This window comes from Typha angustifolia, chromosome 12 (genome assembly GCF_048772165.1).
Source record: "Typha angustifolia cultivar Huaian chromosome 12, ASM4877216v1, whole genome shotgun sequence".
Lineage (NCBI taxonomy): Eukaryota > Viridiplantae > Streptophyta > Magnoliopsida > Poales > Typhaceae > Typha > Typha angustifolia.
In genome coordinates, this window is record NC_133250.1 from 6,361,922 (window position 1) to 6,377,083 (window position 15,162).

The 15,162-nt window shown below is 36.2% G+C and overlaps 1 protein-coding gene across 1 annotated transcript; it reads right to left on the minus strand.

Moving 5' to 3' along the window:
- Positions 1–634: 634 nt before the first annotated feature.
- Positions 635–3,740, minus strand: LOC140771916 (G-type lectin S-receptor-like serine/threonine-protein kinase At1g34300). The gene has a single exon (XM_073113745.1). It carries the CDS (start codon positions 3,383–3,385, stop codon positions 866–868), a length of 2,520 nt encoding a protein of 839 aa, XP_072969846.1. The 5' UTR covers positions 3,386–3,740; the 3' UTR covers positions 635–865.
- Positions 3,741–15,162: the final 11,422 nt, after the last annotated feature.

The window sequence follows — 15,162 nt, forward strand, 5'->3', positions numbered from 1 at the left end:
TGAAAACTTGAAAATCAATTCAATGTTTGAAGCAAAATGATGCTTACAATTTTACAAAACACTAACAAGAAAAAAAGAGGAAAGGAAGTTCAAACGAAACAACTCCAAAATAAGCAAACCACATGCATTAGGGAAAATATGGAAGAGAAGCAGATCAAAGAGAAACTATCATAGGGGATCAACCAAATTCTCGAATCTCTTTGCCTCATTTCTTTCATTTTCTTCCTGTTCAAGCAAATAATGCAAGCAAGGCGCTTTAAATGATCTATACATTGCACTCAATATGTCGGTCTCTTTTGAGTACAAGAGAACAACTTTCAGAGTAAACATCAAAGAGTTCTCTGGGAGATAAACATAACCCCAACTTATGCTTTCATAGTATTGGAACTCTACAAATCAAGTTTCTAATATACTTTAATCAAAACATTAAGCTCCTTTGCAAATAAAAGAAGACCAACATAATTTATATCTCCGAAAGAAGCAGGAAGGAAAATGTTAAACCTATTTAAGCAAATAGGAAACAATACTTGTTGCCATCTCCAATATAATCACGAGTTTTAGCATTCTAAAGTTCTATTGATCAAAAGTCAATTGATTGGCTGCTGCCTATGCAGAAAATAAAAGCACACAGATAAGCACAAAGAAATCCGAATATATGGAAAGTCCTAATAGACATCGGTCTTTCCTATATTCAAACTTATTACATTTTCATAGACAGATTTAAACAAGTCCCATATTACAATCCAAATTAGATTATGTGTCTTTAGTGGTTCTTTTACAGTCTTACTGAGGGAATTGTTGCATAAAGAAATTCACACAGTAAATATGTACAGCTAGAAGGTATGGTTTTGGAACTCTAATGTATTCATGGAGAGGGTTGATCTGAAGAGAGAAGGGATAAGGATACTTTCTCTATGTTCCTCTTGGAAAAAGATGATGAACTTCTGGTAGGGTGAAGTGAACTCTGAGAATAAGCAACTGGACCTGAAGCAGCTCCGGTAGCAGAGAGAAGGCTAGTACTTCTACTACCACTGGTAACACTAAGTGAACTATCTGTGGACTTTGGAGCTGGAGGTCTTTCAATTTCCATAACCCCTTCCAACATCTGAACCACCTTCCCCATAGATGGCCTCTGTGAAGGTTGCTCTTGAATGCACCAGAAGCTCACTTGAACTGCCCTTTCCACCTGACCCATGTCCACTTCCTGCTCCACGAGCCTCTTATCAACTATGCTTCTGATGTTCCCTTTCTCAAACTCTTCATATGCCCATATCGAAAACTTCTTTCTGCCAGTCTCCTCGGAAACATCAAAGTTCCGCCGTCCGCTCACAATCTCCAGCAACACCATCCCATAGCTGTAGACATCAGACTTGGATGTGATCGGTAGATTTGCGAGCCACTCTGGGGCTAAGTATCCCCTAGTCCCTCGAACGCTAGTCAGAGTCCGGTGACGATGATCTTTCGAGTTTATGAGCTTAGCTAGACCGAAATCAGATACTTTGGCATTGAAGTTCTCATCAAGAAGGATGTTCTCTGGCTTGATATCACAGTGGACAATGCAATCACGGCACTCTTCATGCAAATATGTAATCCCTCGAGCTGTCCCTATGGCCACGCTAAACCTCACCATCCATGGCAACTTCCCCGATGACTCCCCGTAGAAAAGGAAACTGTCCAAAGAACAATTTTTCATGAATTCATAGACAAGCAATCTATGGCGTCCCTCAGAGCAAAACCCAATCAACCTAACCAAATTCAGATGGTGGGTGCTACTAATGGTGGCAACCTCCATCCTGAACTGCTTCTCCCCTTGCTCAATCCCCTCAAGCTGCTTCACTGCAACCACCGTTCGGTTCGCCAGCACTCCCCTGTAGACAGCTCCAAATCCTCCAGCCCCAAGCTTCTCTTTGAAGCCTTTCGTCGAGCGCTGTAGTTCTCTAAAAGAGAACTGAACTGGTGCGCCAGAGGCATACTCAAGAAGGGCATACTGAGATGACGACGGCCCATATTTAGGATTATTGCGGCAGAAGAACCACCACAGCCCTGACTCCAATGCTACCAAGCCCAAGACAGTAACCACAACCACAACCACCACCACCCAGGAATGCATTCTTGATGATTTCTGCTGAGTCTCACCCAAAGCGGATGGAGGAGGGTTAGGGGCAGCCGGAAGGCAGACCTTGACATAAGAAGTGCTTGGAAGTGCTGCGGATTGATAACCGCTTACAAAATTCGATATCTTGATATAGCACAGGCCCGAACCATCTGCACGAGCCGTCGAGGCAACGCAGGAGGGGCCAGAGAGGCAATTTGCCTTGCACGCAGAAATCCCAATAAAGAACTGTTCTTGATTGATTTCAGGATAGTAAGTCAAGAATTGGGTATGATCAAGCTCCAACATAGTAGAATTCCCAGGACAATCCTGGATCTCAGTCTTCCTCTTACACCCTTTCTTGTTATCATTAGGATCAATGAACTCAAAATTTTGTGACGGACAACCGCAAATCGGTGAGGTGTCATTGTAACTGCAAATGCCCATGTTTCCGCAGAATCCAAAAACCTCGCATTGATCAGAAACAGCCGACCATTGCTCCGTCTGGCTGCCACTTCCCTTTGCAGAACTATAAGCTCTAAAATTTCCATCAGAATCTAATCTCATAAATCTAACCATGACGCCGGTCTCGCCGTAGTTGCTACTATAAGCTATAGCAACAGTAGTATTGAGGGAATCATCATAGAGTGAGACAATTCCATTGGTTTGGAGAGTAAGAACAGGAGAGATGAGGGTCTTATTAGCAGTGAAGGAGGAATTGAAACCCTTGTTGAAGTAACGAACACTGTCATTCCAAAGGAGACTTAAATTTCCCGATTCGAGGAGAGAGAAGGAGTAAATCCCTGAACGCAATACCTTCTTCAAGGTGAAATTTTGAGACTCGAGGATGGTGTCGGTGGGGTTGTCGAAGGATTCCCAGATGACAGCGGTCGCATTCTTGAGAACCAAGTTCCCGGTGTCGAGAAGGGAGGCGGCGGTGACGCCCTTGCTGGAGGTGTTGGATTCCCAGACGACGGAACCGCTGCCGTTGAGGAGGCGGAGGTTGCCGTCGAGGAGGAGCTGGAGGGAGCCGGAGGAGTCGACGGCGCCGTCGGAGGATTTTCCGGCGCCGGCGGACCAGACGGGGATGCCGCCGGAGTAGGTGATGGCGGCGACGTGGAGAGAGGGATTTGAGGAGGAGGAGATGAAGCCGAAGGAGAAGGTTTGGCTAGAAGAAGTCCAAGAAGAGGAGTTGGATGGGGTAAGAATGGAGCCTAAAGGGATGTCGGCAGCTTGAGACTGGACAAGGAAGAGGAGGAGGAGGAGAGAGGAGAGAAATGATAAAAATCCCATCTTTGGATAAAAAGGATCTTGGCTTTTAATACATCTTTTGATCTCTCTATCTGGGTCTCTTCTTCTTTGTGAAGAAATTTGGAAGAAGAAGTAGAAGAAGAGAGAGAAACAGAGAGAAATTGAGGAAAAGACACACCTTTATCCCTCTACCTCTTTGTTCTTAGTCTCTCTTCTCTTCAATTGGGTAAGAAGCTAAGAAAGAAGAGCAGAAACACTTCTTCTACTTCCTCTCTCTCTCTCTCCCCCCTGGGCTTCTCTTAAATTGGGGGTTAAATCTCGAAGAAAGGTGAGTAAAAGGAGGGCACAGTTGGTCTCTCTCTCTCCTGACTCTTGAACTAGAGCTGGTAATAAAATAATGGTGAAAGACTAATAAGAGTGGAACAAAGAACTGAGGAAAAAGACTTTCCAACGTTGAAGGCTCTGCGACCAGAATCATGCCAGAGTTGGCACGGTTCTTGATCTCGGATCCACTGCCTCTGAACGACCAAATTATGGCCGTCTGATACGATAATCAGACATTGAACGAACGGATGCTATGCAGAGTCGATTTTAAGTGGGACCAACTGGTGTAGAAAAATGGGTTTTTCTCATGGACTAGTATGGTCAACAAATATATGCCGGACTTGGTCAATTATATAACATTTGCTTTTATTTTCTTACCAACAGATTTAAAGAAAGAAAGAAAAAAAAGAAAACCTATTAAGAGCTTATGAAATGGTCTTTGCTACCGTACGGTGTGACACATTTAGGGACGTATGGTGTTGAATTAATTCAAGAACATCGGAACACAATTTTTCGTTTTTGTGCATGTCTTGTTAGAGAAAATTCGCATATTAATAATTCGGAAAGTTCTTTAAAATTAAAATTAATAAATAAAATCAGTGTAGAAAATTGGACACAGCCTTCGAAAATAAATCTCATGTTTTGCTAATATTGGCCGCATGAGAAATAATATATATTTTACCCTATGGTTTGACATGATTTTAATTTATCCCAACTTAAGCATTTATTTAATTTATTAGTTAACTGTGATATAAAAGATTTAATAATTCCAATGAAACTATAGTCTAATTTGAAGGTGGTAGAGTAAGTTGGTCATTTTAGTATTTAAATTTAAATTATAAGAAGGTAAGTTAAAATCGAGCTAAAGTGGTCGATGACTAAGTTAAAGCTAAATGAGATTGTTCTTAGATAGTTAAATGGCCCATGTATAAATATCATCGGATTCGAATTCCAAGAAAGTCAATTTAATTGGTACACTATTAAATTTTTATTTTTCTTAAAAAAAATATCAACCTAAATCAAAAGGGGGTGAGCTATTATTTTTATAGTCTTTTCTAATAGAGTAAATGCCAAATTTCCTTTTTAACATAGATAATTGGCATACAGATTTAATACAATACAATAAGAACAAAATATGAAAGACAATATTGTTGATTCTCTTTATGACTCTAATAAAATAGGAGTGATCTCTATTTAACATATATATATATATATATATATATATATATATATATATATATATATATATATATTATCCACTTCAAATCTAACTATGGTTTCTCTGAAGCCATAATTTTTCTTTAACAATGTTATTATCCCTTTGTCATTAAATAAACCAAAGAGGAATCAAGTGCATTATACATCCATCTAGAAATTAATTTGAAGGTTCAACCTGATCCATAGATCTTAAATATAGGTTAAACTAGTACAGACCAACCTATATAATATCAGGTTAGATAGATCAATCCGTTAATGATTCGAATCGGATTATACTAAACTAAAATCCATCTAAAACTTTTGAATTTAATTAGTATTATCTTGTTATGTCGAAAATTGACACCCTCAATTACAAGGTCTTAATCAATGTGGTTTTATATTTCTTTAAGAAAATAATAATTTATGAAAGATTTAAGAGCAACTTAGCCCATACATGAGTTAAACAACTAGGGCTTATGTTTCTCATTGAAATGGACTACAAATTGACCAATTTATGCTACTTGCTAAATACTTTGTACATATTCATATCCATGAAGATTTTCTTTGTAAGCAGAGCATCCGACTTCCCATTCATAGTTCTAGTGGCTGGGACTCTGGACCTATCAATGTGGGGTTTGAAACAGAGATATTTGCAACTCTAACTCAGTTATTAGTGGTGACTTTTACAATTTAATTATAATTGATTTTTTAATTTGTGATAATAGACTTTTGTGTGTAATTAAATTATCGGTCCATATTGGCTTCATTCGCGATATTGGGTTTATTGGTATGAGTCTATTTATTTAGTTGATCTTTGTTTGAAGAAATAAAAGGATTTTATCGACCGAGGGGGGGGGGGGGCGTTCGAACGGGCCATGCAAACACCTGCATGCGTTTACAAAAAAAGAGAACACAATTTGCGCATTCGAATCGACTCGGGCTGTTCGAATGCGATCGTTCGAATGCCTGCACATGTTCGCAATGCAGAGAACTGTAATTCTGAGTTTGAACACGATCGAGTGCGTTCGAATGCACCGTAATGAAAATTGTTAGTTTGTTATGGTTTTTAACTTAGTTGATGGATCCCTAAAATGAGCCTTTATAAATATATGGAGGAAACCCTAATTAGAGTTTATATGATAATTAAAATGGTATTATGCCTTTATCTCATTCTCTCTTGCTTTAGCCATTGACGCCCTCTCCTACATCCTTTCTTCGACGCCCTCTCCTACATCCTTTCTTCCATCGCTCAAGTTTTTAGTCGACTTTCTCTAACTCATAATCCCCCACTTCTACAACAGCTTCTCCCCTTCACATCAAGGAATTAATCTAGTATTTATTTAGCCATTGAAGAACTAACAAGCTAAGGTTTATCTGACCTTCAGTCACTGTTTGGTCGATATCTTAAGATCTAGCCATCCAAACCCTGCAATCTTGAATTCATTGGAAAGCTTTTTTTTCAAAGGCAACAACATATTCAAAATTCAAGAAGATCCAACAGCTATATTATCCACAACTTTTTTTTTTCAAAAATCATATCCTCAATCTAATCCAAAACTATTATGGATCAAATCAAGCCGGTTCGTAATAACGTCGTTGTTAGAGGTACTCTCTATTTGGAAGATTATCCAAATTAAGTTTCTCCGTGGCCTACTTATGACCTATTAATTAATGTATGCAGATAAGTTGTAGCTATCTTATCTTATTACCATATATCATTAGCTACCCTATATCCAAACAGTAGTAAATAGACGTCCTAAAATTAGTTGGACTAATTATATCTTACCTCTTCAATTATCACTCATTATTATATTCACCTTCTCAAGAAAAAAATTGGAGAAATATACCCCCTTAATTATTTAAATATATCATTAAGTTTGTCAATCTTTTGTTAAAAATTTTGATATAAAGATTTGGGTAACTTAATAGATGAACAAAAGATGCCCCCACCTTGCTTCCATATCCTTTTATATTATCCATTAGTGATCTTTATAATAACTTTTTTAAATATTAAGTAACTTAAAACAAGAGAGGTGAAGAGAAAATAAGAATATTTTTGTTCATCTAATTAGTTAATCAAAATCTTAATATAATTAGATACTTCAGTGGTATATGTGTCTATTTTTGTTTCTTAATGAAGTGAAAGTAATACTAATAGTTGAACGGGTCAAAATGAAATTAACCCTTTTTAGATATAATATTTTAGATTTGACATTCATACACACATACATACATATTTATTTATTTATTTATATAGTTTAAAGCATATACTCCTCAATTCAAACTTGGCAAATAAGGATAAGTGAGCTTAATTTGAATTCATCATAGGACTTTTATCTGGGTGTAATTATTTAGAGAATAATTAGATCAGATTCTAGATTAGAGAGCTTTTATTGAAGGCTCAAAGAAAAAATTTCTATACTTAAAAACCAAACAAAGAAAAAATAAATTAAAAGTTCATTAGAATTATATAGTTATTTGTTTCAATATATACCAAGAAGACATTTAGTTTCTCTTTAAATCTTCCTTCTCCTCTTTCCTCTGTTTTAAAGTAAATCGTCTTACTACTAATTCATTTGTTTCATTTAAACTATATTCCATCTAATAGTTAATTTATTTCTTTAAGACAGGTTAGCCACTAACCCAAAGAGTAGCTCATGTAATATTTTTATATCCTAAATTGGCAAAGTTTAAATATAAACATAATCTATTTGATATAAACGTTAGAAGAGAATGTTATCATAGATTTAAAAACTTCTCAAAATCAAACTTAATGAGCTGAGCCTAATCTTAAATCCTAAGCTCAAATATTCAATTTGAACCGGTGGAGAATAAATTAGAAGAAATCACCATAAATGGAAAAAAATAATAATAACTTCTACAATCTCTTCCAAAGAAGCAAGAGAAAAATAAAAGCCACATAATTAAACTACTTATTATAAAGTGTTAGGTATATTTTTACATCTCAACTGTAGCAGCTAGATATTATTATTTTCACCGGTTCAAGAAAAAAAGAGAACATATGCACATTTTAAATTATCTTATACTTATGCCTAAAATTATTTTACTTATGTATTTCAAAAAGTCTCAAATCAGTTCCTATATTTATGACTAAGTGAGACCGTTAAGTTTTTTATTAAACTTAACTAAGCGACATGGCTATTTTATTTATCTCAAAACCTACATGTCTTGTCTAATATACATGACCAAATATTTTAGTTATTTTGGCATCATTCAGTTAAATTTAATAGAAAAATAGATAGTTTCACTTTTAATCATAAGTATAGAAACTAGTTCGAGACTTTTTAAAATATATAGAGTTAAAGTGATTTTGCGCATCAATAATAGTGGTAAAATATATTTAACCCTTACATGTATCACTTAATAATCTTTTATTTCAATAGAAATAATCTTAAAATTTGAATAACTTAACAGATGAATAAAAATACAGTCATCTTTCTTCTATATTGTTTTATACTCTCCTTTGTCTATGGTAATTTTTCTAAATATTAAATACTAAATTGATATTCTCTGATTCCATTAAAATCTACAAAGTTTTTCTATAATTGCCAATGTGTTTTAAAATATTCTAAATGTATAACTATGTTTAGAAATTTTGAATGAGCATATGCACAAATTTTGTGGATGTTGACTAAGAAAATTGAAGCGAATAATGAAATAAATTGAAGTGAAAAATAATTGTTTTTGAAGGTGTTCGTTGACTTAGAACGTTCACAAATATAGAAATTATAATTTTTGGAGTTGCATGCATTTGAATGGAAGTTCGAATAGGATTTAAATGGGCTTAAAATTTTAGATTTTAAGTCATCGCTTTCAAACGTGAATTGGTCACATTTGAACATTGTTGGGAATCTGATTAGATAATTTTATGAAATTTCTTAAGAACTTTTGCCATATTTGAAGGAGGTATTTAAGAGTTAGAAAAGAAGAAGAAAACTTAGCCATACTAGCCATCAAGCATCTCTTTTTATTATCTATTAGTTGCCATTGGAGATTGCTTCCTAGGTTTTTATAACATATACTAGATTGAGTTCTACAGTACATCTGTTAGGTATAGAAAAACTATATTCACTATCATGAAATCTAGTGAACAAGATTATTAAATATTAAAGTATAGAGATCCATGCATAATAAAGTAATATGAGATAATTATTGAGAGGCTTAAAATATAATTAACCCTATTATAAATGGTCCAGAGGATAGTAGGAAGAAAACAACGGCCCAAGCATAATAAATGAAGATTGTTAGGTTTGAAAGCAATAAATTCTTTTGTCCTCTTGCTGGGATCCTCTACAGTTTTTGTAGGGTTACATAACTATGGATGGCCCTCATTTCACCAAATAATTAGAAAGAGAGTGCTCAATACCCTTGTGTGATTGTATCAAGTTGAGCATGTCTCCCACTTGCTTATCTTTATTGTGCCCTAGAAACGAGGGAAATGAGGTTACAGGAAGGAAGAGGAGTTCGATAAGTCTTTTTAAATATTTTATATATTATAAAGATGCACTGATAATCAATTAAGTACTAGGAGTGAAAATAGGGATAAAAATAGATTGTATATGGATTGGATATTAGTCAACCTACGTAAAGATTCGTACTTTTGTTTCGGGTACAAATACAGATTTAGATATAAATATTAATTGGATACTAAATTAGATCTTAAACAGATGGATAAAAATTGGACCTTAAAATGATTCAAATACAAATTAATTCGTAAATACATTTAGATATAAATTGAACACTGATGAGGGCTTAAAAATACACAAATAAAGTAGGGATTTATATAGATTTGAAAGATAAATGAAAATATATCTAAATTTTGCCGACCATAAGATCTAGGAAATTTTGTGGATGTTCGGTATCCTAAATAGAGTTATTTATTATATGTTTACTAATGAAAAAAAACATTTGAATGCTCTGTATTTAATAGTAGAATGTGGATTAATATTAAACCCATTTAGGAGAGCTCGAAATTTTGAAAAATTATTAAATACTAGTGAATTCAAGTTATATATTTGTGAATAAATAGATACCGGAATATATAGTTGAATCTATATCCAAATAAAATTCATCTAATCTATATGGGAATTCTGATTGAAAGTTTTTAAAATTTGTATTCCTATTGTAATCCGAGTTTAGGTTGGGTTGAAATTTTGCAACCCATATCCTACACTTTCGAATATGGAATTGGTTGTATGGGATATTATCCGACCCATTTTCACTATTGTGGCCTTTAGTTATTGTCTTCTCAACATAACAAGGAAACCTAAATGTTTTGCTAAATCTTCAACAAATTGGCTCAAAACCTTTTCAAAGATTTCGTGCATTTGAATAGCTCAGATATTCTAACACAAATTTAAACTTCCTTATAAGTTCAAATGCAATTCAAATTGTTTTTGAACAAATGTTTTCTTTTTAAGTGTGTTCAAACAGATTTAATGTATTCAAACCGATTCATCCAAAACTATGTACTTTGTCTTCTATCTTTTACCTACTGTTATGATAAGTTGTATCTTTTGCCTCTGTGATTACATGCTATGAAAGAATATGTGTTTTAATTAATTACAATATTAACACTAAACCCCTTCTTCCATTACAATCCAGCAAAAGACATGCATTTTTTTCTCCTTTCCTCTTTGGACCAATTGCACTATTCCTTAGATTTAGTTGCCGTGCCGACTTTTCCAGATGCATGCATCTCATAAAGACTCCATTAATTCAAGGCTTATTCTCCAATAGCCACTTTTGCCAACCATCTTTATTTACTCTATCGTTCTTCTCTCATTCTATCACCCTTCTTATCCCAAGTTCGTGCAGTTGGATAGTTGGCAGCTTTTCATTGGCTTGTAGAATTCGGCAGCCGACAACGGGTTGCCAAGTGTTGTGCCTGGATAATTTCCTGCATCCTGGGCTACAGAAGATCTGCTCAACTTCATCCAATATTAAATAGCAGCATGGTACTACAATAAATTGACAACAAATTCAGATCAAGAGACCCTCAGGCAAAAGACATCCAGAATTGAGACTTGAACAGTTTCTACAACATACGGTTAAAGAAGAGGAATAGTAAACTAGATAGACTCTGAGCAAGTCTACTTCATCAATGTCATTATGCACAGATCCGTCTCCTTCATCTACTTGCAGTTGAGTCTTTATCAGTAGTGTCTACTATAGAGGCTTTGCCGTTTAGAGTTTTCGTTTCATTTATTTTTTATCATATAGAGGTTAATGTTCGACGTTTATATTAATAGCAGTTTATCCATTTCGGCTCGAGGATAGTTTATTTTTATAGGACTACATTTTGAGTTTGGAGTTTGCTATAATTATGGAGAGCATATTTTGGTATCTCATTGATATATCTTGGCATGTTATGACTATGACTTAATTATGACTATCTTGATGAACTTGACTATATATTTGTTCATCTATGTCATTTGCTTGATCATTTATATTGTTACTTTAATGCATACCTTGATTGTATGATTGACATAATAGCTGGCAAGAATCTATAAAATGGAGCAAAGGAATCAAATCTATATGGGGGAAGGCTCGCCGATGATGATGTTGAGGGCATCAGAGGAGATGATGAAGAATGAATTCAACTTGAAGCTCTATATGGTGGTGATATGAACTGAACGTCTGTTTTCCGATCTAGATAGAATGCATGAAAATAGCCCACGCAGTCGGAGCAAAATAGACACTAGATATTCTATCGTAGATAGACAATTACGAAATTAGGGGTGATCGATCCGTAACTTCCTGATTTACGTTTTTAGTATTTAGGTCTCTCGTAGATTCTAACTGGCATTGGGACGAAAATACGTAAAAGTGGGGGTGATGGTGGAAGTGACAGGTGGTGGTGATGATGAGGTGAGGGATGATAATGGTGATGGGGTGGATAGATTGTGGTGTTTATGGGATAAGGAAGAGGGGGAAGAAGGGGTTGAGATCCCAAAGAGGAGAGAGGACTTGACAGATGAGGGAGGTTAGAGAATTACCGATGTCGAGATGGCGCATGACTAGAGTTTGAACGAAGGGGAAGGAAGATTAGAGTAAAGAGGAAGGAAAGGGGATATAACTCAATATTCATTTCTCATCATATTTTTGGTTGCCATCCATACCTTAAGAGGCTAACTAAACAAGCTAAAAATGACAAATAATAACCTTGAAAACAACGAATTCTCACTGATCACGTTCGAACGAGGTTGAGCGCTTCGAATGTGGATTTCACGTTCTCCGCCAATGCGAACATATGCATATGTTCGCATACGAGTGTTCAAATGGGGTCTTTGCGTTCTCTATCGATGTAAACACCTATAAGTATTCGCAAGGAGCGTTCGAATGCGACATACAAAATCCTTATTTTCTAAAAGAAATAACTAAAACACAATAAGAGAAGACTCCCATAGGGTGTATCTATGCTCGAGACAACTTAGTGAGGTCCAAATCACATTATTCCACTAAGCTATCGCTCACTTTGTCCTCAAAGTACAAATTCAGGATATCGCTCCATCAAGGTTACCTCAGTTCCTATGTAGCCTGCTCTTGTGTTTGTCCCATCCAGCTTACTAGCACCTCTGCGACTATTCATCCTTCATGTCTGACCCTCCTTCATGCTAGGACTTTCTCTAGAATGGGCTCAACTGCCTTTGATTTGGGCTTGGGTAGTTGTGTTGCAACTTACTCAACTAGACCAACTCGGCTCTCTAGTTGGATACATGGAAAATCAGGTGAACTCGGGATGGCTTGGGTAGGTCCAGCTTATATGCAACTGCTCTCACCTTCTCCAGGATTTGAAATGGACCAAAGAAGCGATGTGCCAGCTTTTGATTCTGAATAGTTCGTATCGAGATTTGCTGGTACAATTGGAGTAGAACATAGACCCAATCGCCAACTTTATAGCTTTTTTCCTAGTATTTGCAGTAAAACACTTGCTTCATTCGGTTCTACGCCATTGTTAGATGAAGCTTGAGCCGCCTGAGTACTTCATCCCGTTCCACTAGTACTTCATCTATGTCGGTACGATCAGGTACGCTCGGCCGATCATATGATATTAATTTTGGGGGTACACACCCATAGATAGCCTCAAAAGAAGTCATCCCAATAATAGTGTGATAAGCCGTGTTGTATGAGTACTCTGCCAAAGGTAGGTAAGCTAGCCATCTCTTCGGTTGCTCCCCCGCGAAGTATCGCAAATATTGCTCAAGGTAGTGATTAACAACTTCAGATTGCCCATCGGTTTGCGGATTTACAATGTCATCTTCAGTTCAGTACCTTGCTGTTTGAAGTACTCTTGCCAAAAGTGACACATGAGGATCGGATCACGATTTGAAACTATTGGCTTTGGCATTGCATTCAACCGGGCTATTTTCTTTACAAAAATTTCCTTCATCAATCGGTCGACCACCACCATTACCATCATATGTCCTTTGACCTGGGACAGTCCATCAATGAAATCCATTGTCATTTCTTCCCAAATTTGTTCCAAAATAGGTAGGGGTTGCAGCAGCCCTATTCGTTTGGTCAAGTCCGCGTTGACGCGTTGACAAATTTCACATGCTCAAACATAATATAGTACCTCCTTTTCACCCTTGCTCATACACAATTTTATGTCAACCTCCTATAGGTTCTAAAGGTTTCCTCATGCCCCACCATAGGAGTATCATGGAAGCGGTGAATTAAAGTCACCTGTAGTTTGGGTTTGGTCGGTACAAGTACTCGCCCTTGGTCTAATAGTAGACCGTCCTTCACTTCTAACACGAGATAGCTAGATGGTTCTTCCTCAACCTTCTTTATGAGCTCTCTCATCTCTAGATCTTCCACACATGCAGATATAATCTCTAAAAGGAAGAGAAAGATTGGAATAGAAATCATGGCTAGGTCAGCCGGTTCAGGTTGCTACAATAGTGTATTGGCAACCCGATTTTCAGTTCCCTTCTTATACACCAATTCGTAGTCATAGCCCAACAACTTTATCACCTACCGCTGCTGTACTGGAGTGTGAATTCACTGCTCAAGGAGGTAGGGAAGACTTCGCTGGTCAATAAGAGAAAAAAAAAAAGTAGAGCTATTTCAGATTAATAACTCTACTAGAATCTCCCCCTTTTGGATAGGGGTACTTCAGACCAGTAAAATGTTTTAAACTATTACTGAATGGGAGGTTCAAAAGGGTGATAAAGTTAGATTTTGGCAGGATATTTGGTGTAGGGAGTGTTCTATGGCAACAAACTTTATTAGTTTGTTTGACATTGCTTAGGACGCGAAGGTATAAAGAAGTTTGGAATGGAGTGCTTGGAACCTCAAGTACCGTAGGAACTTAACTAAGCATCAGAAAAAAAATGAGAAGGAACGATTGATATGGTGGAAAATAGAGAGCTAACTAAATCAGCCATGAAAGACAAAAAAAAAAGGAGGCTTGAGAGCAATGATATTTTCAATGTTAAATCTCTTTATAGATTTTTGAATCATGGAGGGATCATCTCTCACTCCTTACCAAAAATTAGTTAAAAGTTCCTCTTAATGTACGAGCTTTTCTGTGGCTGATGTGTCAGAGCAAGATGTTAACAAAAAACGATTGAGTGGGAATAAAATTGCATCTTCTGCTCTTAGGAGGAATCTGTGTATCATTTGTTTATTAAGTGTCATTATGTGAAGCATATTTTCAACAAGGTGAAAATGGCTCTAGGTTTAGTTAGGGGCCCTAAACATGGAAAGAAATGGTTTGAATTTAAATTTGGTGGGACAAAGGAGATGAACAACTGGTTGGTTACGTGGGCTGCGGCTCTGATTTGGAATGTGTGGTTGGAAAGAAATAATCATATTTTTACTAATAAGTCTAAATCCTGGGAAGATATTCAACATAAAGTAACTGTTGTGTTTCATTGTTGGGTACGACTACAAGGAGAGGATGCGGCTAAAAGAGAAAAAAAAGTTGGTCCAGTCGGTGGATGTGAAGATGCTGGACTGAATAAAGAATTTCTTTTGCTTACTATTTAATTGGGACTGTTTACTCTATAATGTCTAACTTACAATGCTATACTAGTGTGGTGGTTGCTTGTATGTTTTAAATTCTGTTCGGTTGTTAATGTCCTAATAGTAACCCTTAGTGGTGTTTGGGTGTTGCTTTGCTTTTTCGGTTGACAATTTAGGGGGTATATACGGTTGTGTTTTTGATTTAGGACTATGTACTTACTAGCTGATATGCTCTATAGGTGGGTTGCGTTTAATTATTTCAACGAAATAGGGCTTTTGCCTTTTGTACAAATATACATATATAT

What these genes read in the sequence shown, in the direction of transcription:
- LOC140771916 (XM_073113745.1), bottom strand. Translation starts at nt 3,385, where the DNA reads ATGGGATTTTTATCATTTCTCTCCTCTCTCCTCCTCCTCCTCTTCCTT.